Raw genomic sequence first — 27,199 nt, forward strand, 5'->3', positions numbered from 1 at the left:
AGAGACGAGTGGAGAGAAACAACTTTGAAACCATAGAGATCATAGAAAGAATCTTTATTTTTTAAAATATTCTGAAGTGAGAAAATATCCTAAACTTGATGACAGAAGCTGGGAAATATGAGAAAGAGAAAACAGATTCCTAGTAAAGGATCTGAACTCTAACCGAGCTTGAGAAACTGGAATACAGAACCATAACCTCTTATTTCACTTTTTTAGGTTTTATTTAAGACATTTCTTCAATTGGTCAATGGAGGACTCTAACTATATGGTGAACTTATTACTATTATTTTTTTAAAAATCACCTATCTTCCATTTTAGAATCAATATTGTACACTTGTTCCAAGGCAGAAGAACATTAAAGGCTAGGCAATGGAGGTTAAGTAACTTGTCCTGGGTCACACAGCTAGGAAGTGTCTAAGGCCAGATCTAAACCCAGGATTTATAATCTGTCTATAATATAGGTTTATAATCCAATCATTTTCACACTGTAGTAGTATCTATATTATAATTAATAAACTATGGGTAATGACTTTTTCATGAAGGAGAGAACTTGAAGGGAATTATGGGATACTTTCTAAAAAGCAGATACTATTACATACTTTTTTTTTAACTCCTTAAAAGAATGGAGGCAGAGGGCGAGACTAGCAATGAAAGCAAGAAATTCCCTCCCTGGTGTTTTTGAACAGGGGTCCGTCCTTAGACCACTTTCTCTGCTGTGACTGTGCTGAACATTTTCCTCCCTCATTGATGGGTCTTAGGTAGCTAGTGATCAGAAACAGTCTATATTTTGCCCAAGTTTTTTTTTCTTCATTCTATTTTGATCTCTACTCCATTCTAATCTCTTCCTTACTACCCCCTTGTTTCCTCTCAAGCACCAGTCCAATAATACCCAAAAGAAATAATTTTGTTTTCATTAGTAACCCTCCATGACATCCCAACATTTTCTAGTCATCTAATCCAGTAGTCAATATCCAACAAAAGTGGCCACAGATTCATTTAGAAAACCATAAATTGACATTATCATATACTGTATTTTTATTTACTTTGTTAAACATTTCCCAAATTACATTTTAATCAGTTTGGGAAAAGCCATCCACGAATTCAACATTTCTGATTTAAACTTATAAATCACTGAAATACATTGGGGAATGGGTTTGAGGTGGAAGACCATGACTCTAAAGTACTGATTATTAAAAGATTAAAAAACAAAATTGGCAAATACCACCAGAAGCAACTCCTTCAAATTAAAAAAAACTACAGACCTATATTTATATCTAGACTCCCAAACACAAAGCTAAGAAAATCTTTAATATCATGTGACTTAAATTTGAGTCCTTTTTGAAAGAATTATCATTTAACAATAGTTTGTACTTATTTTTTACCCATAATTTTTATTTTATTTTATTTTTCTCAATTAAGAAAAAATTTTAAGTGCCTGAAACAAGGCACTTTACTAAGAATAGTGACATATACCCTGGAAGCATATGTACATATTATATGGTATAAGTAAATAAATATGATATAAGGCAAAGCAAAGGGGACAAAAGAAATCCAGACAATATACTCCATAAAAATCTGAAAAGGAGAAATTACTTTTGGCAGGGATGAGTGGTATAGGGGGAAGTCAGAGAAGGCTTCATGGAGGAAGAGATGCCTAAACTGAGCCTTAAGAAGGGAAATATTTCAACATGTAGAAATGCGAAAAATTAATTTCAGAGCATTGTAAAGGTACACAAGATAATTTATTAGTTCATGGAATTTTATAGGGCCTCTTACTTAATATGCTAGTATAATCACCTATAATAAATCATTCTCCTAGGCCTCTGGTCCTCGCTGCCCCACACAGGGGTTCAAAATCACTTTCTTTTCTTCACTAGTAATCATATTACCTGTACATAGAAAAGCAAATTAGAACTTCCCTCTCTTCAAATCCAAATGTGGTAGGACTAATGAAAATCTCAAATCTCTATTTAGAAAAGGTCAAATGATTGATTCTTGGGGACTGGAACTGACTTATTGGATTAGTACAGACAAAATCAATCAATCAATCAACTAAATGCCTACTATTTGTCAAGTATTATATTTAGCTTGTTAGGGATAAAGGGATAAGAGTGAAAGGGTCTCTGTCCTTGAGAAGCCTACACTGGGTTGGGGGAAGGAGGAATGGTGCCTGTGTATATACTATATATACTTAGTCACACATGCAGACACATTCACACCCATTACATCAAACATTCACGCATGTAGACACACATACATATGTGTACATACATATATATTTGTACCTTATGTGTAGGTACATTTATACACGCAGTGACTAAAAGGTAGTTTGGGTAGAAAATGCTCTAGTCATTCTAGAAGCAGGATCAGGAAAGTCTTTGGGTGTAAGGTGCTGTCTGAGCTAAGCCTTGAAAGAAGGCAGGAATTCTGAATGGTGGAGGTAAAAAAAAAAGTGTATTCCAGGCATGAAGGACAGTTAGTACAAAGGTATGGAAAAAGTGATGAAGCTTCCTGTGTGAGGAATAAAGATGGCAGCCATTATAGCTGAATTGAGAGAATTTGTAGTGGAGTGATCTGTAAAAATTTTAGAAAGACAAAGTACCAGGTTATAAAGCACTTTGAACCTCAAATGGAAGTTTACATTTGATCCTAGGGAACTACTAGAGCAGTGGTCCTCAACCTTTCTAATGCTGTGACCCCGCAATACAGTTCCTCATGTTGCAGTGACCCCAAACCAAAAAATTATTTTGGTGGCTACTTCAAAACTAATTTTGCTACAGTTATGATTCAGAATGTAAATACCTGATATGCATTATGTATTCTCATTGCTACAAATTGAGAGGTTGAGAACCGCTGCTCTAGAGTTTATTGAATTGGGGAGGGAGAGTGACATATTCAGAACTGTGTTTTAGGAAAATCCATTTTGGCAGAATGTGGATAATGTGGAATAAAGCTTGAGAGAGGAAAACCGAAGGCCCTTGAATAGTCCAGGTGAGAGTAGATGAGGGTGACCAGTGAGGATGAGATGTGTGAGGAACTTTGCAGAAACAGAAAAGTCAAAAATCTGACAATTGATCAGATACATAAGTGCAAGAAGTACGGGGTGACATGAGGGTTTTAACTCTAGGTGACTATAAAACAGTGGTGTCACTGACAGCAATAGGTACATTCTGAAGAGAGTTGGGTTTGGGGAAAGGAGAATGAATCTTATGGGAATTCTGAATCTGGGATACTTGTAGAATACTGGATAGGAAAGATAAAGTTAAAACAATGCTAAGTGTACATTTCATTTAATTAAAGTGTAAAACAAAAAGATGCAATTTAACCTTACCTCAAATAATCCTTGTTTTTTAATAAGGGAGTTGCTTTCTAATGTCCAAAAGTAAAGATGTGATTTTCCACATGTAACTATAATATTGGTGTCCGTGGGATGGAAATCAGCAGCAAATACAGCTTCGTTAGAACACTTTAAGAAAAATGTAAAAACTGAATGCATCATGCATTAAATACCAAACATAAAATAATAAATTTGAACTAAGGATGTGAAACCAAGCCATTAATGGTATTATTCCTTTCCCTCCTATTATTTTATCTAACTGAATTGATTATATGTCATAAGCTATTGAAATAAAATACACTGATGATGATGTGGTACAGTGGTACTGGATTTGGAGACAGAACTTGGGTTCAAATCCTGCCTTTCTCATTGATTACCTACGTGAAATTTGGGTACAACTCTTCACTTCTCTGATCTTTGATTTTCTCATTTATAAAATGAGGGTGCAGGACTAAATCACCTCTGAGATCCCTTCTAATTCTATATCTAGGATTTTATGAAACCACACAATATTATTTTCAGTTAAAATAGGTCATTCAGAATGTATTCTAAGAAGGAATAAGGTTCTTAATCTAAATTTTGACTTTCTGAATGTTCATTAAAACTTTTTCTTTGGGTTCATGACTACTAGGCATTTATGAATTGTTCGGCTTAAATTATAGAGGATTTGCCAATCTGCATCAGAACAGGGAGGATGCTCTAGAAAGAATATTTCCCTGCTGAAATGAAATCATAATGGATCCAGAATACATCCTTCCCCCATAATAGCTCACATTTACATATTACATTAAGGTTTATAAAGCACTTTATTCATAAAAAAGCTGTGAATTAGTTAGCAGAACTATTAACTCAGCTTCATAGCAAAGAGATTAAATGCTTTGCCCATGATCATATGAATAATCAACTAGTAAGTGACCAACCTAGGCTTTGGGACCAGATCTTCTCATTCTAAATTTAGGATCCACTTATTTACATTATGTGCTGATCTGTAGGGAATATAAATAATTACTTTCTTTCTATAAACTGCAAAAAATTGTTTTCTAAATAAAATATTTTCTATAACTAAAAATAAAACTTTCAGTATTAAAAAAACAAACCTTACCTTCCATCTTAGAATCAATATTGATTCTAAGGCAGAAGAGCAGTAAGGATTAGGCAATGGGGGGTGGTGTTTAAGCGACTTGCTCAGGGTCACACAGCTAGGAAGTGTCTGAGGCCAAATTTGAACCCATGACCTCCTGTCTCTAGACTTGGGTCTCTATCCATTGAGCCACCTAGCTGCTCCTCCCACTCTTTCTTTCAGCATTAAAACCATCCCCAAATAGAAAGTTTTGTTGTTTGTTTTCTATTTAGCTATCCAAGCATTTTGAATGTTTTCTTTGTATCCTCCCCCATAATGCTAGTGGAAAAAATACTGCTCATCCAAAACACTTTAACAGAATCAGGTTTTTGTATGATAATAAAAATATTTTAAAAATTCTATTTAATTTTACTTTTATAACCTCATTTAAAATATCTTCACATTCTCAAACTCAATTTTTAGAGCTTTAAGAGGAATAAGAAAGGGAAAAGGCTTATCAAAAAACAAATTTAATAGTCATTAAAAATCCCTTTCCTTCTGTCTCAGTATCATTTTTATGACAGAAGAGTATCAAGGGCTAGGCAATTGGGGTTAAGTTACGTGTATAGCTAGGAAATATCTGAGGCCACATTTGAACCCAGGAGTCGTTTTTTTTAAGAAAAAAAAATCACACTATCTCAACAAACTGAAGCAATAAATTATAAAATGGTCTAAACCTAAATTATAAAACTGTCTAAAGCTAAACAGTAGTCACAGGATGAAAAACTATTATCAATTATTATATACTAGGTATTGAGAGTTTAATGATGGAAAGGTAGGAAAGGGCAAACCCTAGTTCTTGTTCTCAGATAGTTTATAATTGAGAAAACAAAATATACTGATATGAAGCACTTAAGAGAACAATATAATGAAACACATAATCAAGTAAAAGACTACATGATATTATTTATGAATTTTAGGTTATTCCCAAAAGAAATAAATGCAAACTGAAAACTTATTATGAAGTGGTTTTTATTAGGAACAATTTTTATTAAGACGCATCTTGATGGAAATGTAGGATTGAAATCAATATAGAGGATGGTTATGATCTTTCAGCAAAGCACATGGGCTAGGTATGTAGTCTGCAAGCTGTAGTTAGGTGAAGGACAAACCAGCAGACATTTCTAGATGCTGAAGGCTCTTTTCATATATTCTATTCTGTCAGTGATTCTGTCAGTAATCACTAATGGAATAAAAAAGGGAGATTCTTTAGGAATATTGTGAAGGGTGGAGCCAAGATGGTGGAGTAATCCTTGGCAGCTCTGTGCCACCATGAGAATCCTCCCCAACCAAGATTAAAATAGTGCCACAAAACAAATACAGGAGTGAAAGAACCAACAAGGAGCTAGTGTGAAACAACTTTCAAGAAAAGAAAAAAACAAAAAGTAAGCAACAAACAACTGGGGCACTGTGGTGGGAAGAGAGCAGACCCAACAAGAGGCTATAGCAAGGAGGAAAGAGCAATTCAAGATCAAGCTACACCTTCCCACCCCACATCTACCATCCAAGGTTTGGGAACCTATGCCCAAACCAACATCCAGACCCTAAGACCCTGCCTGAGCAAATAGAGCCAACCCATACCCCTTGAAATTTCAAACCTGTGGAGAAGTCCAGAGCCCCAGTCCAGGGAACTATAGTCTGGGCGTGGGACAAAGACACTTTGGGGTGAATGATAGTACTATACACTGAGTACTGATCTTTTTGCCTAAAGTTCAAGTTGGAGCTCCAAGACAGGACAATCAAGGGTGTGCCTGATTGGATAAAGTACACAGTGAGATCAAAAGCTTACATCTAAACCAGAGGCAAGTCTTTAAACTATGAGCCTTATAAGGGCCAACTGAATCAGCAAGGGGAGGGAGCTCTCAGAGCTCTTAGCCCTCAGACCATCACATCATCCCCCCAAGCCTATCTATAATTAGATAGGAAAAAATGAGGAATATTGTCAAGGACATTTTTATCAGATATTGTCCATGTAGTTGAGGAAAATATATGTGTGTGTGTACATATAATTAAATGAAACTAGAGAGAGAAAAAGGCAGCAACAATAACTCCAAGATGTCTCTGAATAACTAGGACAATAAATAGCTCATTGTCAGACATAGATAAAAAAAAATTTTTTTTAAACCCTTACCTTCCCTCTTGGAATCTTGATTCCAAAGCAGAAGAGTGGTAAGGGCTAGGCATTGTGGGTCAAGTGACTTGCCCAGGGTCACACGATAGGAAGTGTCTGAGGCCATATTTGAACCTAGGACCTCCTGTCTCTAGGCTTGACTCTCAATACACTAAGCTACCCAGCTTCCCCCTATAGATAAATTTGAACCAGGGATTAAGTTTAAAAGAAACCAGATCTGATGAGTTGGCACCAAGTATGAGGAATAATTTTCTAGTACAAACAAATAAACAAATGAATTAATGAATGATTTGGGAATAAAACCTTGACATCTGCCAGTTTTTCTTCTTTCTGCCAATCCCACACTGAAAGCACATGATCATTGGAGTCATCTACTGAACAAAGATTACTTCCTCCATTCTGAAAAACAGTTAATGAAAGAAAAATTCAAACAAACATAAAATAGACTAAATGCTTTACTTTTAATAAAAAGTTTCCTAATCTTAAATTCATTATTAATTTTGAGTCTATAGGTCATATCCATAAAATTGTATTGCAATGGAAAAATGTATAAAAAATAGTTTCAATTCATATTAGCAGCCTTCCTTAAAAAGCAAAGTAGCCTGTATTTATATTTACACATAAATGTTTAACACTACAGTAGAATTAAGTTCAGGCCAGGGAATTAAACATTTATTAGCTCAATTTCAATTACCCTTGTACTCACAGATTTAGAGAAAGCAATACAGGTGACTGCCCGGTCAAAAAATCCCATTCCAATGACATGTAGTGTATTCAACGTGACAGAATCCCAGATGCGTACATGTGGGGGTAGTTGCTGTTAAAGCAAAAATATAGATATGCCAATTCATGACAGATTTATCCATATTTTTCATTAAATTGAAGGAACTAAAAGACCATTTGAGCAGCAATGTCATCCATGATAAAATGATCTATTTATTAAGATATTTTAAATCTGCCTTTTGAATATAGGACAAATCAAACACTCATTATTTCCTGAGGCTATTACCAAATATGGTTTATTTATTTTTTATAAAGCAAAAGACTATGTCATATAATTTATAATTTATGAATTCTAGCTCTAAATAATGATTCTATGATCCTCATTATACTATGATGCTGGTTAATTTTAGGTGACCTTTACCTAATTTTTAAATTTGATGTTTGCTATTAGAATCTAAGGATATAAATAGATTTTTACATATAGATCATAGAATCTTAAAATTAATAATACAATGAAAATCAAGTCTTATATGTATTGTATTCTCTTAAGCATCATATTGTTAGTGAGCATAGTGAAGTTCATCATCATCATCATATCCAATCATGTTTATGAAAGGCTTAGCATTCTTGAGCCTTTTTAAAACCCAGAAGCAATTCATCATTATTAAACTAAAAGTTCTATTTATTATTAATCCTAAACCAATCAGCTTTTCCCCAGGTTATCTGTATTAGCATTTCCCCCCTAAAATCCTACTTTGATAGGTCCTTGTGAGACAAAAGGTTACAAATAGGTTTTAGGATTGTTATGTCAGAGGAAACAAGTTCTACAGGCCTAACAAACTAGAAAGTCTTTAAATTTGGTTTGGACAACAGTCTGTATCAATCACACGAAGATCAACTATGAAATGCGGGGACTCACCACTAAACGTCTAGTGACAGATATTCATGAAACCATTTACTAAGACATGAAGTTTTTTTTTTTGTCAGTCAAGTGTGGACTGGCGAATTAAACTAAAAGATCTATTAAACCAGTAATGAAATGAATTATCATTATATTGATTAGGTATTAAAAATATTACTTAGTGAACATTATAAGTATTATATATAGAGCTTTCACTGACAGAACAAAATATACTTTTATTCCGCTAGAGGGTGACCTATTTTTTTAAGGCAATGTATATTTGCAATATGATTTAACTTGTCCATGTTGTGAATACTCTAACAAATTTATGCAGTTATGTGCAGGGGAAAGAGAAATAGATTTGGAGAGTATCTGGGTTCAAATCCAGGTTCTGCAGCTTCCCACCTATGTAACTTTGAACAAGCAACTTAACCTCTATGAGTTCATTTGAAAAATCAAGTGATTAGACTATATGATCTCTAAGATTTAAGATAGATCTTTCAACTCTAATTCTATGACTCCATGATGCTATACATCATAGAAATTTGGCTTCCATTGCACATGTTACCTCAAATGCAAGCCACTAAGGAACAACAAAAGTAGATTTTTTTCAATTTTGTGTTTATTAAACTATTTTTCAAATATTTACTAAATGAAAATACATTATCTTTATAAAGATTTCAAAATTAATTTTGATATGACTCAGGTCACAAAAATAAAAATCTTAAAAAGAATTTTGTTTGAAAAGAATTATTAGATCACATACTGCAAATATAGCAGTTATAAATAAATACCACTAGAAACCAGCTTTAGTTCTGCTCAGATTGTTTTTAAATTTAATTCTATAGGTTTTAATAGTTATTTTAAGCTATATTGGAAAGAATAGAAAAATTGCAATAATTCTCATACTTTGATGGATTTATGGTATGAGTAATAGAGATACTTCCTCCAACTGTGCAGATTACAACCCATCTATACTATCTCAGCCTGTGCTTTTCCTGTCCATATTCCCCAGTAAAACCTATCCAAGGGGGTTTACTCAACATTTTGGGGACCCTTATTATACATGTCTTGCTATCTTGCTACTGTATGAATACTAAGGGAGCATGTGGGCTCACCCCTTCTATACAATCAGCTTTGTTTTTTTGTTTGTTTTTTTAATAGGAATACATTTTCTCTGATGACATCTTTAACAATGCTTCTCTTGTATGAATAAATATGGGTAATGTGTTGCAGATTATTTGGGTCCACCATATACTTTTCCATTGCCCTTTGGATAATCCACAAATTTAATCCTTCAAAAACTGAAGTTCCAAGACTTTTAGCCATTATCAGGAAAAAAGGAGTGATGAAAGAAGAGATAGGATGGTTTCAAAAGGGAAGGATGGGAAAATGATAATGGATGATTAGGGGAAAGTCAGAACAATTCAACTTTTACTTTGCCTTTTTTTTTCCTGACAAGATCTTTGGATTCGAAAGGAAGGAACAAAAACAAACAAATAAACCAAAAAAAAAAACAACAGGAGGATGGAACTAAGATGGTATATTAGAGGCAGCAAATCAGCTAAACTCTCTTAATATTCTACTCCAAACAACTTTAAAACAACACTTCACACATTTTTTAAGATAATTTGGGAAGTTGGTTAAGAGAGGTCTGTGACATTGGTGTGGGAGCCACTCCAGAGCACATGTGGCATCAGTACCAACAGTGGGCCTTGGAGGCAACTGGGATCACTATGACAGTATCAGTAACAGTAGTGTCAAAAGCTCTAAGCCCAGAGACAGTAAAGGGAATTAGACAACTAGTCAGAGATTAGAGGATCATTTGCTGGTATTGGGGAAGCTAGGAACCCTATTACCAAGATGCAGTTTGGGAATGAAGTTCCAGGGCAGAGAGGATTGCTGTGGTTGGTTACAAGGGAGTAGGGGACATGGCAACAGTTTCAGAATCAAGAAGAACACTAACACTTGTGGATGCAGGAGAGCAGGGGACATGGCTGTTGTCCTAGGGCCAAGAGTTCTAATGCTTATGGCAATAGGGGAGTAGGAGGTCTTCACTGGTAAAGACCAAGAGAGCAGTGACCACACCTCCCCCCAGATTATACCACTTAGAAGCATTGCAAAAATTGCAGAACCCATAGAACTTGCTCTGAAAATACCAGTATAATAAAGCTTGAAGCTTGGAACTGTGCCTCCCCAGTCACAAGTAAACAGTAAAATTAAGTCACAAGTAAAACTAAAACAAAGTTCAAAGTCAAAAGATAGGATAGAAAAGAACTTAACCAAAAAAAAAAACTATTATGGTGGCAGGGAAAACCAAGACATAACCTCAAAAAGACAACAATATGAAAATAGCTACAACAAAAGCCTCAAAGAAAAATGCTAATTAGGTCTAATCCCAATAAAAAATCCTGGAACTGATGTGATGATCCCACTTCACTTAGACTTGGTCAGACCATACCTGAAGTACTGTGTTCACTTCTGGGCACCACATAATAGGAAATACAATTAACAAGATGGAGAGAATTTGGATGATGGTAACTAGTATAATGAAGGGTCATGAGGTCAGGTCATATGAAGATTTGTTAAAAGAACTAGAGTTGTTTATTTTCTAGTAGAGAAGACTTTGGGGGAGGGCATGATAGCTATCCTCTACTGTATGAAAAGCTATCATGCTTTGTATTCTCTTTACTTTTCAATACGCTGTGTGACAAATGGTGTGATCTGCTATTGATCATCACCTGCAAGAGCCTGAATGACTCCTTCTCAGACTTTTGTCAAGGATACTTCTAATTTGGAATAGAAATTTCTTCTAAAATCTTTGAGGACAATGGCAGCATTTTATAAGTAATGTTACCTCATAAAGTAGCAAGAAGCACTGGAACAAAACAAGTTAATTAAGAATTTGATAAGAAACTGAGCTAAACAGACATCTTAGGAACATTTAAGGATTTAAGTGGAAGGAAGACAACAGATGAACATTTGAAACAATGTATGATGATTTTTATAACAGACTTATTTGTTAATGACAGTGAAGCCACAAAATTTCACTTTTTAAATTATAGTCCTAGACATGCTTTATAAGGAAATGGAAATGAACTGAAGCAGAGAGGAAACCAACAGGTTTCTTAGGTCAATTGTACATAGATGAGTTTGTTGCTACTGAAAGATCTATTCCTAAGGTATATAAGAAAAGGAAATTCAAAAACTTGGGAGGGAAATCTTAGACATTCTTTCCCAAGAAAGGTAATGAAAGAAATATTAGGTCTATTCTTCCTTTTCTGCAAAATTTTTGTGAAAATATTCTGCCAAAATGCACCTGACTGCATCTAGAAGATATAAAAAATTCTTTTAGCTCTATATTCTTCAACACTTTGTTCAATTCTATCTTATCCACTTAAAAAGTCTTAATTTTGACTCTTTCTCATGCCATTTCTCCCAGTCCCTGTATTTGTGTTATTGTCATTACAAAGGAAGCTTTCATGAATATTTTCATACACACACAACAGCTTTTTACTCTCTTAATTCCATTAGGGCCTAATCTTCATAATGGGATTCCTAGGTCAATAAGCATGAACAACTTTACAACTTTTAGCATATATGGAAATATATGAAAAATGAGAAGGAGATCTCATTTTCTCAAAAACAATTCACAATTTTTCTAGCAATGTAATATTAGGCCTGTTTCTCCATGTTCCTATCAGCATTTAATCTAATTAACTCAACCTGTCTTATTCCCATTTAATACACATTACCAGGACCATACTTAGCTAGAGTTAGGCAGCAGACACATTCTGTTTCTGGGACCATACTCTTTCCAAAACCAAGTCTTTCCATCTTGGTCATACCCAGTGGAACTTTTGTTCCAATGCCCAGTCCCTAAGGAATGCAGGAATACCTCCATAGTATGATGAGTGTTAAAGTAATATTGCAGAATATTTATGCTCTTAAACCATTGTTATTCCACCAGAAACTATGTTTGGATTATATGTATACTCAGGCTTAGATCTACAATTAACTTAATACAGGTATGTGGGCATTTTCCAGAAAACGGTCATATTTAACTTATCTAAGGTTCCATGAATCTCCTTAACTTCTTTCTTATATCCATTTTAGTCCCTACTCTGTCAGATATCATAACTGTTACCCTTGCCTTCTCTGGATCAGCTGAATCATAGTTCGTATTTAATTCTGTTCCAGTCCTTTACCTTCACATTGTCAGGTCCAGGGTTTTTTTTTTATCCTTTTTGCTATCCATTTTCTTTAATTCAATGGGTAAATTCATCCTATTTTACATTAAATGTTATAGTTACTAGCTTTTCCAGCTATTCTGTTTGTTCCCCTCTTCCTTTCTGTCATCTCTCCTCAGATGACAAATTTACTTTAACCTTTCCAATTCACACCCCTTCCCAAAGATCCTTCCTTATCCTTTCTCCTTGCCCTCCTAGTTCCAAATCAGCCTACCTTTCCAAAAATCCCTTCCTTATCCCCCCAAACCATGCCATTCTACTTCTTCATAAGTTTAATTATAAAAATCTCTCTATCTTGTCCTAAGAGTCCATCCCTTATCCCCTCATCTTATCCCATTACCTCTTCATACGTACTCCCCTCTAGTTATTCTTCCCTTCCCTCCCTTTTCTTATCCCCTTTGTCCTCTTTTCCATCCACCCTTTCTTCTCTCATTCCCTCAGTACTCCAAGGGAATCTCAGAGTTCCTCCCTTATCCCATCCTCCTTCCTTCTCTTTCTCTATACATTAATTTTTTTTTTTACCACTTATCCCAGGTCTGATGAAAGTTGGGTTCTAGAACTAACAGCCCTCTCTCTACCTTCTCTGTGGTAGTTCCTCCCTTTACCTTCTCTGTGGCAGTTCCTCTACTCATTCCTCCTCCACATGAGATATCCATTCCACCCTACCTCTTCCTGGTCTATTCCACTACTATTTTGGCTCATTCCATTCCATTCCTCTTGACCTCAAGTACACCCTTTCAAAGCGTACCTTTCCAAAATACCCAGGCAACGATGTCATTCCTAGGGGTCACAGATGATATTTTCCCATACAAGAATCAAACAATTTGACCTTTTGGGCTGCTTATGATTAGTCTTTAATTACTTTATTTTAAACCCATATCTTCCTTCTTAGAATCAATACTGTGTATTGGTTCAGAGGTGGAAGTGATAAGGGCTAGGCAATGGGGGTCAAGTGACTTGCCCAGGATCACATAGCTAGGAAGTGTCTAAGGCCAAATTTGAACCCAAGACCTTTTGTCTCTGGGTCTGGCTTTCAATCCACTGAGTCACCCAGCTGCCCCCCTTGAATTACTTTTATATGTTTATTATAGACCAAATTTTCTGCTGAGTTCTGGGTTTTTAACCCAGAAATAGTTTAAACTCCATTAAATCATAAAATATCCATTTTTAACCTCTTATAATTATGCAAATCTCTGCTGCATGTTATTCTTTGTTGTAAGCCCAGTTTTTGTTTTCTTTGTTTTGCTTTATGAAAGGCTGTGTCCAATGGGGTTTGTTCTTTTAATGTTACAAGTGCCAAGTCAAGTCTAGTCGCTCTGACTGTAGCTCCAAACTATGAAAAATTTTTTTTCCTTGCTGCTTATAGTGTTTTCTCTTTAACCTGGGAACTTAACAATGATATGCCTGTGTAGTTTCATATTTGGGTTTCTTTGAGATGAGGATTGGTGGATTCTTTAATTTTCTATATTATAATCTGATTCTAGAATTTCTGGGAAGTTTTCCTTAATGATTTCTTGGATTATGGTACCTAAACTCTATTTTTTTTTTATCTCAACTTTCTGGGGGTCTAATTACTCTTATATTTTCTTTGGTTTATTTTCCAAGTCAGTTATCTTTGTGACAAGATGTTTCATATTCTATTATTTCATTTTTTGGTTTTGCTCTATTATTTCTTGTTTTAGAAAATCATTAGCTTCTCCTTGTTCTAGTCCTAGTTCTTTTTTCTTTTTAAACGTTTCCCTTCCATCTTAGAGTCAATACTGAGTATTGGTTCTAAGGCAGAAGAGTGGTAAGGGCTAGGCAATGGGAGTTAAGTGACTTGCCCAGGGTCACACAGCTAGGAAGTGTCTGAGTCCAGATTTGAACCCAGGACCGCTCATCTCTGGATCTGACTCTCAATCCACAGCCACCAGCTGCTTCCCAGTCCATAACAGTTTTCTTCCATGAGTTTTTTTTATTCTTTTTCTATTTAGATCTTTCATAATTTTCTTGATTTCTTGCATTGCTTATTATTTTTTCCCTAGTTTTTCCTCAGTCTCTCTCATTTGATTTTTTTGTTCTTTTAAAACTCTTCCAAAAGCTCTTTTTGACCTTGTGGCTATTTATTGTATTTCTTTGCTATTTCTGAAGTAGGTGTTTCTAAACTTCACTGTCTTCCGAGTTTGAGGCAAGGGCTTCTCTGTAACCATAACATCTATCAATAGTTGGGTTCTTCCTCCTTTGCTTCCTCAAGGAAGGAAGACTCCATTCTCTCCCTCTCTTCTCTCTCACCCCCCCCCACTATTATAGCTTTTTTGCCCATTTTTATTTATTTTCAAAATCGTAGTGGCCAAGTCAATAGACTTAATGATTAACTTTTTGCTGGAGGCCCAGGGTTCTCAGTGTGTTGAGATATGCTACCTCAGGTTTCAGGGTGTGTGTGTGTGTATGTGTGTATGTGTGTGCACGTGCTTGTTTTTTCCTGGGTCCTATTTAGTTATTCTAGTGTTTATAGTTCAGGTTAGATGTTCTTCTAGTACCCCACTCCAATCCCAGGTCATGATTGACCTTAGGTACTTCAACTAGAGTCCACAGGCAGTTCTGTCACTGCAAATGAAAGCATCCATTCCTCCTTCCCCTGTGGCAGCAACTAGGGACTACTCTCTCCTAGGAGTGACCATAGCTGATGGGGCCCCAGTCTCTCAGCAACCATACTCAACAAAGTGCACTCCTTTCTCATACCTCCTCTCTTACTACTGTAGCCTGGAATAGAACAGGTATCTAGTCTACCTTCCTGGAACCTCCAAAATCCCTCCTTTGTTAGCAAAAAGGCTTGAATTCCTGTCATTAGGGTCTGGTGTCCAGAGACTCTGTGGTGTCCACTCTTTTAGCCCCAGGTGTGGGTCAGCAGAGGTCTCCAGAGCCATGTTTTCAGCAGCCATAATTGCTCCCAGGGCCCTCTGTTTGTGGGTTCTAGTGGTATCCTCAGGGATGAAAGCTCTTGTGTTCAGCAAACAGAAATGAAGTTGCCAATCTTGCCTCCAGGGACTACCTTGTGGATTCTACTCTGTTTACTTTGTTTTTACCCCAAGGCCTGTAGCAGTAGTACAGAAGCCAAGGAAGTCAGAAACCTTTCTCTCTAGTTGCCCTTGGCTGTCCAGCTTCTCTCCTGACACCTGTTATTGATTCTGTGGAGTTATTTTTGGTTGTTTGTGGGGGTGTTCTACCACCTTCCCAAAATTTTTTAAAGTTTATTTATTTAGAATATTTTTTCCATGGTTACATGATTCATGATCTTTCCTACCCCTCTTATCTCCCCCACTTCTGGAGCTGACAAGTAATTCCAATGGGCTAATGCATCCTTAATGTTAAATCTTAAAAAAAAGTTTAGATTTGTCTAGATCTGAGAAATATGTCTCCTATTATCATCTATTTCTTTTTTACACTATGCAAATTTGCAATTTTCCCTTATTTAGATACTATGTCATTTGGAAAATATAAGTTTTATATCAATTATTTATTGTATATGGTTCCTTTAAGAATAATGCAATTTCTTTATTTGACCATGTTGATACTGTGAATTTAAATTATTTTCTAATAGATTCACAGAAATTTTTGCTTTTTAAAATTCACCGGATTAACATTTAATTTGTTCTAGACCTTAATTTTAATCCTATGTATGTCTTTGCTTCTTGGATGTGTTTCTTTTCTTTTTTTTTTAACCCTTATCTTCCGTCTTGGAGTCAATACTGTGTAATGGCTCCAAGGCAGAAGAGAGGTAAGGGCTAGGCAATGAGGGTTAAGTGACTTGCCCAGGGTCACACAGCTGGGAAGTGTCTGAGGTCACATTTGAACCTAGGACCTCTTCGTCTCTAGGCCTGACTCTCAATCCACTAAGCCACCCAGCTGCCCCCTTAGATGTGTTTCTTGTCAGAAGCAGACTGTAGATTTTTATTTTTCATCCAATCTGTCACTTTCATTTTACTGGATTGCCTAATCCATTCATATTTTAAATTGTAAGAGTGAGAGTTATACTTTCCTTTTTTGTCTTTATAATGCTTTCATTTAAAAGCTTTTTTTGTTCCCTTATGTTTTTTTAAGTCTTTACTTTGTTCCTATGATTCATTTTGCTTAAGCTAATTTGATATAATTCTGTACCCACAGAATATTCTTCCCCTCCACCTCAATTGTCAACTCTTTCTTTCAACTTCAATTTTTAATTTTTTTCTTTTATTTGCTTATTTATTTCATAACTTCTTTTCCCTAAGGGGGTAGTCCCTCCTCCTATCTTCCCTTCTAACTTCTATTTTCTCTGCTTTGTTGTCTTCATTAATTCTCTTCTTTTTCTACCTATTCTGAGCTTTTATTCCAATTCATGATTTACATATTTATTTGTTCTTTAACCTTTTTTTTTTGTTCCTTACATAGTAAAAGGTCTTATGTATGAGATCTGAGCTCCTTCTTTTAACCAATTCCTGTTATTGCCTTTATAAATCTTACTTGTTGTCTTTTTTCTTCAGTTGTTTCATTTTTATAAGAATGAGTTCATGAAAGAACTAATGTGGATAGTAGTGCTCCGTAGAAATTACTATCTACCAAATCATGTAGTTTAATGCTACCTGTACCCTTGTCATGATCAGTCTCTTTTCCGTTAACCATGCCATCTCATTTCTGGGTCCATGTCTTTTTCACCCTTCTATGTGCCAGTTGCTTCTAGGAGTTCCAATTTCTTTTTCTCTGAAGGCACATATTATATACGTGGAGTTACAACACTGAAAGAGGGTGGTATCCCTGTGTACCAACAACTACAGATTAAATTCATTATAAGCCCTTCATCTCCCATGGCAGTCATATATCTCTTCCCCCATGAGGGTACTTGCTTTTCACTGGGAACCGCTCTCACATTTGGTTGAGACATCCCTCATATTTCTCTAGCTTTAATCCATCCCTTTTTCAACTCCTCTCATTCTCCTGTAACTTGTTCTCAATGAGTATATAGGGGTTATTAGCCCTTCAATGTTCACTCATAGACTTAAGAAGGATATATTAAGTTCTCTCTTCCATCTCCCCTCTCCACATTTATACATCCTCCCACTCTGCCATTATGTCCCACAAAATATTCTGATTTGATTTGCCATTAGCTTGTACTCCTTGCACTAGACTCCATACCCTAAGGAAACCTCATCATGAAAAATTTGTCATTCTGTAAGATTGTATCAGTTTTGGTACTCATATTTCAGTACCCTTACTACCTTCTGTCCTTCTTCCTGGAAGGCTAGAGAGTGGAGCAAAAACTCTACCCAAAGATTCCATTTCAAGAGGGTTACAAGGTCAGCAATCTCTTCATTTCTCATTCTGTAGACTGGACTTCCAGTCCTCTTCTTTCCTCATTTTCAGATTCCTTTCGTGTTCTGTGTTTTCTCCCATCAGATATCATTCTTTTCTGATTAGACTTGACTCTTTTTTTGTATTTCTATTTCTGGCACTTAGCAACATAGTAGGTGCTTAATAAAATGTTTGTTAATTTACCTTTGGGGACTGTGGGATTTAGTACATGATGCTGCTTCACTACTTTTATTTCTATTTCTTATATTCTACTTGCTTTTTATTTTCTTTCCTTTTTTGAATTTTAATTTTTTAAAAGATTAGTCTTTCTTTTTAAAAAAAGGTAGTCTTGTAGCTCTTTATAATTATTTCATTATTTATACTTTTCTTGGTAAATATAATTTATCTTTCTTGTGTTTCTGTCATTTGAATGTGTTTACAACTTGAATATTCAGCTCATATTTTTTTTCAGCTTGTTCAAATGCTTTTCTTTGTTGAACTCCACCCTTTTTAGGCTGAAGATTGAGCTTAGTCTTTTTTTTTAAATTAATTTTGATTTACATCTTTATTTCCTTTGCTTTTCAGAATATATTATTCCTTTCTGGGGTTTCTAGTAAGTGAAGAATGATTTTAGGCTATTCAAATTTTCTCTCATTTGTATTTAAAAGTTTTTTGGTTTCTTGCATAATTTGTGGTTTGTAGTTGGAATTATTACATTGAACCACTGTATGTCTTAAAGGTTGAAGTATAAGGTTTGTTTGTTTTCCTTCCTGTAGGAGATCTGTGAATTCTTTGGATTAGAACTTTCTTTTCCACATTCAGAAGTTCTTGGTAATTTTCTTGTATTATTTGTGGAATTACAGTATTCAGGTTTTTTAATCTGCCAAGTTCTTCTAAAATTTTGGAATCCTTAGGTTGTTTCTGCACAGCCTGTCTTTGAGGTCAGTGGTTTACTGCCTTTTCTTCCTTTTTTCCACTTTGTTATGTTTATAATACAAATGAGTTGTTTTCTTGTTCACTTAATTGAAGAAAGTAGCTCCTATGGATCCAATTTTTTTCTAATCTGCTAATTATGCCTGCTGTGAAAGGTATAAATTCTGACATTTTTTCCTCCTCAATTTCTTTTCTTGCAGATTTTGTTTCTCTTTTGAACCATTCTAGAATAGGCTCTCTATCCACTGAACCACCTAATTGCCCCTGCTTTAAATTTTTAATGGAATTTCTTCCTTTCAAAGTATTTGACATTTTAGCTTTTTCCCTCTTTTATCATTCCCTTTCTGACTCCTCTCCACCAAAAGAGGATACATCTCTGGGGCCGGACTGCAAAATGCTTTCACCCTTTTCCGCATCAGGAGGATTTATATAATTTCTCCAGCCTCAATCCCTGTTCTAAGTAATCTCTTGTGGGGTGGGGGGGGGGGGAAGAAAGGAGTAGTTTGAGCTGGATTTGTCCCCAATTCCTCCCTTAGCCTGTTCTTTTCTTTAGTTGGGTTGAATCAGCATCTGTCATATTTTGCAGGAATTGGAAAGGGCCTCCCCAGGCAGAATAATATGATTCTCTGGCCTTTCCCAAAATCTTCCTCATGTGATTAGACATAATCTGGCTGCCCTGTAAGTAGGAAGCAGTATGTGGGGTATGCTAACACTCTCTGTATCAGGAAGGAATTCCATGTACAAGCCACAGGTTGGATTTAATTTTCTTTGCCACATGAAGACTGGTAGGAGAGGGATGCTGAGTGAGTACTTTTAGGATTAGTGTTCTCTGGTGTCAACTGATTATTAACTATTAGCTAGTTAGGGTTTTTGCCTTTTCCTGAGATTCTGTAATTGTTCTGCATCTGGTATATAATTCCACTTTGGTGGGTTTTGTTTTTTAGTTAGTGAAGACTAGGGAAAATGTCTAGTCGACTATGTTGTCTTTACATGACATAGAAGCCTGTTCCTCTTTTCACCTCCAGAATCAGTAGATTGTTTAAAGTGATTAATTTATAGTTACCTCAAATAGGTACTATGCTTTCTCATTTTTATTCTTTTTTTTTCTAGTTTGGTATTATTTTGATTGGCATAAGAAATCAATAAGTTTACTATATAAAGACAGCTGATTTTGAAAGAAACATTAGTAACCAGTTGTTTCTGGTGTGTTAAAATAGAATAAATTTCTTTTTTTTTTGTGATGTTATATGGTACTTGCCATGTTCAGTGCCTTTGGGCTACCTCCTCAAAAATTATATGTAGGTATGAAGCTTCTGTATATACATTGAAGTCATTGAATATTAAAGTATATATTGATTTAATTAGGAGGTTTTAGTTTTTTTGTAGAGTTTCTCTACCTCATTATTCTCTACAATACATACTTCATTCACTAAGCAAGTATTTATTTAGTACTCATTGTGTGCCCAAAAGGAAGGTCTCTACCCTCATGAAACTTGAATTTTCATGAAGGAAAACATGTATACAGTTAAATATAAAAATACATAGTAAATATATATGTATGTATGCATGTATCTATGTGTATCTGTGTATACACACACGTCTATATGTTTCTGGGGAGAGGGTATTAGAAAGTAAGGTATTGGTTTTTTGTAGCAAGTAGGACTTGAGCAAAACCTTGTAAGAAGCCAGAAATTCCATAAGATAGAGATGAAGAGGAAATACATTTAGTGTATGCAAAGGAGAGACAGGAGATGTTGGTGTACAAGCTGGAGTTATATTCATGGTGGTTCTTTCAGAAAAATTTATCCCAAGTTCTGAAAGATGAGATAACTAAATATCTCATTAAATGATAGAGCCCGTGGACATATAAGAACTACTCTGCCAGCTTTCTGGTTTGTCTGTGAACCATTTTAACATTTGGCTCCAACCTCTTCTTGCTTCTTTTTTTCCCTCAATCTTTATTCTCCTTGACCTCTCTGCAGCTTTTAACACTATTGATACCTTCTCCTCCTAGGCTCTCTTTTCTTAAGGGACTCCCTCCCTGGTTCTCCTCCTACTTATCTGACTACTCCCTTCTTAATTTCCTTTGCTGAATCTTTATCCAGATTGTGTCCTTTGATCATAGAGTTCTGCCTAGAGCCTTCTTCTCTTCTTCCTCTATATGACTTCACTTGGGGATCTCAAATCTACCTATCCTGCCCCAACCTTTCTGCTGACCTCCAACCTCACATTTCCAACTGGAGGTATCTTTCAGACATTTCAAAATGGATGTCTTATAGATATTCTAAACTTAATATTTCTAAAATAGAACTTCTTATCTTTCTTCCTAAATTCTTCCCCCTCATCTACCTTCCTTACAGCTATAGGGGAAAACTCCAACCTCCAAATCACAGGCTCACAACCTAGGAGTCATCCTGGCTTCTTCATTCTTCCTACATATCCATTTTGTTGTCAAGGCCTGTCACTTTCTCCTTTCTAACATCTTTTGAATATGTCCCTTGAAACTGCTTCTGTTCTAATACAGACCCTCATTACCTTACTTCCTGGCTGGTTCGAATAGCCTGCTGGTAGAGTCTGCCTGCCTTGAATCTCTCCACTCCAATTCACAGTCACTAAAGTGATTTTCCTAAAATGCAGATCTTATTAAGTCACTCACCCCACCCATTCAATAAACTTCAATGACTCTCTGTTGCCTTCCAGGATCAATAAATAATGTTGTTTGGCAATCAAAGCCCATCATAAACTAGTCCCCTCCTACCTTTCCCAAATTCTTATAGCTTAACTCTCTGACCCAAACTCTTCAGCCCAGTGATACTGGCCTCCTGATTGTTCCACAAACAAGACATGCCATCTCTTGGCTTTGAGCATTCTTTCTGGTTAACCCTCATGCTTGGAATACTTACTTCTTCTGCTCTGACTACTGGTTTCCTTTAAGACTCAAGTAAAACCCCACTTTCTATAGAAGTTTCCCCCAACCCTTCTTAATTATTTTCTATTTATCCTTTATTTACCTTGCTTTGTATATATTTGTTTGCATTTTGTATCCCATTAGATTTTAAGTTTCTTGAGGGCAGAGATTATCTTTTGCCTATTTTTGTTCCCCAATGCTTAGCATAGTACCTGGGCACATAACTTAATAAATGTTTATTGATTGATTACCTTCATAGAAAATGAAAAATTGAAGATTGGTATAATTAGCAGTAGTATATTTAGAGTAGCAATACCTGTTTATATTTATAGACAGTCAAAACACTGTGATTTAGCAGTTATTGTTCCCTTTTCTGTCACCATCATTATATAAATAGATGAGATCTGTACAAAACTAAGGGTCATTTTGGATTTTCCTTGCTTCACTGGTGATCATGGCCAAAAAATTCATCATCAAGTGGCCAAACAACTGGTGATCAACCTCTCTGTGTTTAGTCAGGGTGGTCAATGATAGGTCCACAACAACATGCCAGTATGTTAGAACCTATTAGAGCTTGTACTTCACTGGCATAGACTTTGGGAACTTATGATCACTTCTATGCCGTAGTGAGGCACAGGATTAGGATTTGGTGGATAAAATAATTTTAATCTTAAATGTTCGGAAATTTTTATTAGAAATTAAAGTTGGATTCTAATGGGTGTCTCTGAATAATATAACGACTAAACAGGTTATTTCAATTAGTATCAATAGATAATTCTTGCCTGACACTGGTTTATTTTGATTACATGAAAAATGTGTCAACTCACTTTTCCATCCTTAGATGTACCTGCAACTTGGCCTGTTGCTATGGTGATTCTATCAGGATGAACTGCTAGGCTAGAAAAGGAATATTTGTTAAAAATGTATACTTAAAAAAAAAAACTTTAGTTATATCATTCCAAATATAATTCATCTATACATAATGTTTAATCAACTTAAGTTATAAATAATTTTAAATGCTTTCAGACACAGTATGAGTTATAGACATACGTCACTTAAAGCTATTAATTGTTGCCCCAAACATAAGATATTAGGCAAAACAAGATTACTGGGGCAATTAGTGAATTTTAATCTTATTTGCATTTCATTATTACATCTCATTATAAGTGATTTGATGAATGATGTTACAGTGAGTTTTCATAATGTTGTTATGGTACCATTTAATTAAACTGTATTAATAATATTATTGCGAAACAATTATGGTTGGGCAGTGGAAAGAATTCTTGATTTGGAGTCATAAGACCTGGGTTCAAATTCTGGATTTGTCACTTACAACCTATGTGACCTTGGGCAAGTCACTTCTTTGGGCCTCCTTTTCCTCATCTGCAAAAATTAGGGTATTGAACTAGATAACTTTTAAGATCCTCATAGCTCTAAACTTATGAATCTATGAACATTTTGTAGAATATACTTATATTTGGTCATTTCAATTTCACTAAATGTTTTCAAACCACTTTTCCATCAGCTTGGCCAGCCATCATTAATTTCTTTTTACCTATGCTAGAAGGACTTTTACTTCTCTCATATAAGAATAATTTTCAAAGCATAAATTTTGAAAAAAATGATTACTTTTTAAATTCAAAAGGCTCAAAATGATTTGCAAAGCATTCAAGTACTCCTAGAAATTATGACTAGAAAGTTCCATTTTAAATATCGGATCCACAAATATGGTTTTGTCAAATATATTTATTAATAATCATTATATGGAGCTTGGATGCACTGGAAAATAATAAATGAAAATACAGGCAAAATTCATTTCCTCAGGATATCACAATTCACTGAGAACTCAGAACAAGGGACATGTAAATACAAATAAGGATGAAATCTGTAATGGCATATGGTCAACCTTCCATGGAAGAAGTAGCAGACAGAACATCATCAAACTATGATTCAAAAGACCTAAATTTTATTCTAGTTTTTCCACTAACTGTGGAAACATTTTAAATAAAAGAAAAACTAAGGCCCATGGAGGTGAATGTACTTAATTAAGATCACATAATTAGTTTATAGAAAAGCTGGATTAATTCATCTCAAAACTCCCTATAATATGCTATAGTATATAATGACTCCTAGATCCCTTCTAGCTCTTACATTCTAAAATCCTATGAGTTTAGAGTCTTATTTTCTAAAAGTCAACAGGTTCTCTTTAATATTTTAAATGGCCAAGTGCTTAAACTGTCAGAAAGTTATGATATAAAATTTAGGGATCATGAAGAAAATAGAGGTCTTATCCATGTAACATTTTGTTCACATATCAAAACAATACAAGTGCTACATCTTCACTACAAAAAAAATGGAAATTAATGAGTCTGTGCTTTCAACCTCTAGATCAGTGATGGTGAACCACGATGACATTCTGAGTACTCTTTGTGCGCATGCCCACTGCTCTCCCTTTGCCCTCCCAAAGTTCCTTACTAGAAAAGCAGAGGGAATTGGGTGGAGCTGCTCCCTTCCCCAACTCTGCCATGCCTGGCGACATTTTTCACATCACCTGTCCTTTTGCCCAGCAGTCCAATGGGAGCATACAAGGGGTAAGGTGGGTGGCTCACAGGAGGCAAAGATAGAAGGGACAAAGTGCCTGGGCCACTCCCCTCCTTCTCTTCACCTGCACTGAGGACATTTCTCTTATCACTGTCCCTCTGCCCAGCAACCCAATGGTTTGCCATCACTGTTCTAGATGATTGTTAAACAAATCTAACTGTGCCTTCCTATGCTCAGTTCTACATAACATAAGGGCTAACCCTGTACCTGGCACATAGTAGGAACTTAGTACATGCTTACTTTACTTATGATTAAAAAGAATGCAGTGGCAAAAAGGCACTGGTAGTTAAAAGACTCAATTTTATGGAAAAGATTTTCTAGTTTACTTTGATTAATTTAATAATTATAATAGTTATTTAATAATATTAATAATAGCAACATTTAAATTGCATTATAAGATTTTTAATTCCTTTTTAGATATTATTTTATTTGATCCTTTCCTTTTTTGCTTTTTCCCATTTCTCAACAGTAGGGCAATTACACACATTTCTGATGTTTAGAAATTAACATTTCAGAAAGATCTTTCCTTACAAAAACTGTATGAAGTGAGTAGCATTATCATGTTAATATTATCTGCTTACACTTCTCCATATTTTACGTATGAAGAAACTGAGGCTAGTAGTGGTAAAGTGACTTAACCTCCAGTAAACAGTACTGCTTTGATTCTAGCCTATGCCTCTGACTCCAAGCCCAGTTTTTTTTCCAGTACACAATGATGCCTGTCATATTAATTCCAATATTAAAAAATATTATGCTAATGCTTCTGTCACTGATACAATTTAAAGTCTCAGAGTACAGTTTAATAATTGAAAAATGTGAACACTTACCACTTCACATCATCATTATGACCAGTATAATGTCTTTGAAGTTGTTCTTCAACATTGTATAACACTACTACTGATGCAATGAAATATACAGTTTCACCCGTTGGAAGTAGGTATAGATTATTACGACAGTCTCGTCCCCTATATCCATAGCTTTTTAGCATGTCAAGTTGAAATAACATTTCTTTTAGATTTGTTCATTATTAATTAAAATAATTTAAACTGTTCTTGATCAATATAAACCATGAAATTTTATAGTGACATACAATAAATATAATATAAATTATACAAATCACTATAGAGGAAAATATCAGTCAACACTTTTTTCTACAAAAAATTCACCTGACTTCATTTTCTCCACAATCTAGAAACATACCATTTTTGAAAGCATACGTTAATTAAAAAGACTAATTCTATGGTTACATTAAAAAAATCAGGTGATTAATATGATTAACTTATATTAACTTATTTGAACTTTGAGAGACAATAAGGCATTTAACCATGTCTTCTGACATTTTCCTTCCCAAACTAGAAGTCAGAATATCTAAATCCCATGTGGTGCTCTTTTCATCATCCTAAACTGCTACTCTCCCCTCTCCCCAACCTTGTTTATCAATGTTATCTCCTCAGTCTTCCTTCCATAGCTGTACTTCTTCATTATTCCTTTGAAACCAATAGCTGATTATTAGTACCCAAAGGGCACTTAAGGATAGAGACTCTTGTCTTCTTCACTTGTCACTTATATGTTTGGGCTTTACACATAGTAAGGACTTTGAAATGTTTGTTGACTTGAACTGGATGAATATTTTATTCAAAAACATAAAAAGACAACCAAGAGATACAGTAGAGAATATTTTATCTTTTCTGTGGTTAAAAAATAAAGGTCAATTCAAAAATATTTATTAATAACTAAGATACATATAATGCTTTAAGTTGACAAAGCTCTTTAGATTTAACAATTATCTCATTTAAGCCTTGCAGTCCTAGGAAGCTGATATTAAAGTTCATTAATCAGCACCCACTAAAGAGTTTCTCAATTACATATAACCTTCACATACAAATTTATAGGGTGAAATATGCAACTAAACATTGCTAATTGGAGTGGCTCGTTAATCTAAAAGTCACGGAAAATTGGTTCCCCAGTATAATTTACAGCATATTTGTTCATAAAATTTTCTTAAAAGGTTATAAGTATTTAGTCTCAAATACTATTATAAAATGTGAGGCTATGATAACATTTCTATGAAAGTAGCCTTAATGAATGTAAGGGAGGAGTTACAGAATCGCTACTTAAATTAATCAATGTAAGGGCATGATTCGGTTTTACCATCTATAAATAAGATTGTTTATATCACGTGATACTTTTGCTAGGCACAAGCCTCTTTAATTAGATCAAGATAGGAAGATTATGACTGGTTAACAAATTCTCTGGGGACTTTAAAGAGACTAGTGGAATTTCAACAGTAGACAATTTTAGCAGCAAAGTAGTCAAGAAGTACTAAAGTTCAGGAGTACCTTGAGGAGTCAGACCTTTCTTCTTATACTAGATGGAAGTGGGGGGATAGGTGAGGTCAGAGGGAGCATTATATTCTCCATCATTTTCTATATTGAACATGTTATCAGAAAGCCTGGACCAGTAGCAGACAATACATTCAGAAGACACATCAAAGACAAACAGATAAATGCAGACAGTAACAGAAAGATATCACCACCTTGGGAAGAAAATAGCTTCAAGGAATATGATCCCGTCATACAAGAGAAGAATATCATATAGGGGAGTCAAGAATGGCTTTCTAATCATAAGGAGTTGTTAGTTTACTCTTTAGCCACACATAACCTCCTTACAAATGCTTCACTAACATTATCTTCTAACTTTAAATCCACTCTTCCACTAAAAATTGATGGAAAAGTCCATCCAAGACCTTTGTAAGGATTTTTATTACCATTTGCTCCCAACTTGCTAAAGACTAAATGAAGTCCGCTCAATTGTCAGTAGGAAACATACCAGTAGGGATTATGGGCAACAGTGTGAGAAACTCAACCTTTTAGGATTACTTAGTAATATTAAGAATCATGGAGGAAGAGAACAAAGTTCTAGGATCAGCAAATACTAGTTTATCAACTGTGCCTTTGCCCATAAAAGATGATATTCCAGTCATATTCCAGC

At 35.1% G+C, this 27,199-nt stretch overlaps 1 protein-coding gene across 22 annotated transcripts in view; it reads right to left on the reverse strand.

The window, feature by feature from the left end:
* EML1 (EMAP like 1) overlaps positions 1 to 27,199 on the reverse strand; it is a 257,381-nt gene that overhangs the window by 38,206 nt on the left and 191,976 nt on the right. For all 22 annotated transcript variants that reach the window (XM_056811279.1, XM_056811291.1, XM_056811293.1 and 19 more), the window contains 5 exons: positions 25,036 to 25,185; positions 22,435 to 22,504; positions 7,295 to 7,405; positions 6,892 to 6,987; positions 3,332 to 3,466 (listed from right to left, as the gene is read on the reverse strand). In XM_056811279.1, the coding sequence (XP_056667257.1) occupies positions 3,332 to 3,466; positions 6,892 to 6,987; positions 7,295 to 7,405; positions 22,435 to 22,504; positions 25,036 to 25,185 (562 nt within the window). The remainder of the gene's footprint in view (positions 1 to 3,331; positions 3,467 to 6,891; positions 6,988 to 7,294; positions 7,406 to 22,434; positions 22,505 to 25,035; positions 25,186 to 27,199) is intronic.

The sequence above is a fragment of the Monodelphis domestica genome, chromosome 1 (assembly GCF_027887165.1).
Source record: "Monodelphis domestica isolate mMonDom1 chromosome 1, mMonDom1.pri, whole genome shotgun sequence".
Classification (NCBI taxonomy): Eukaryota; Metazoa; Chordata; class Mammalia; order Didelphimorphia; family Didelphidae; genus Monodelphis; species Monodelphis domestica.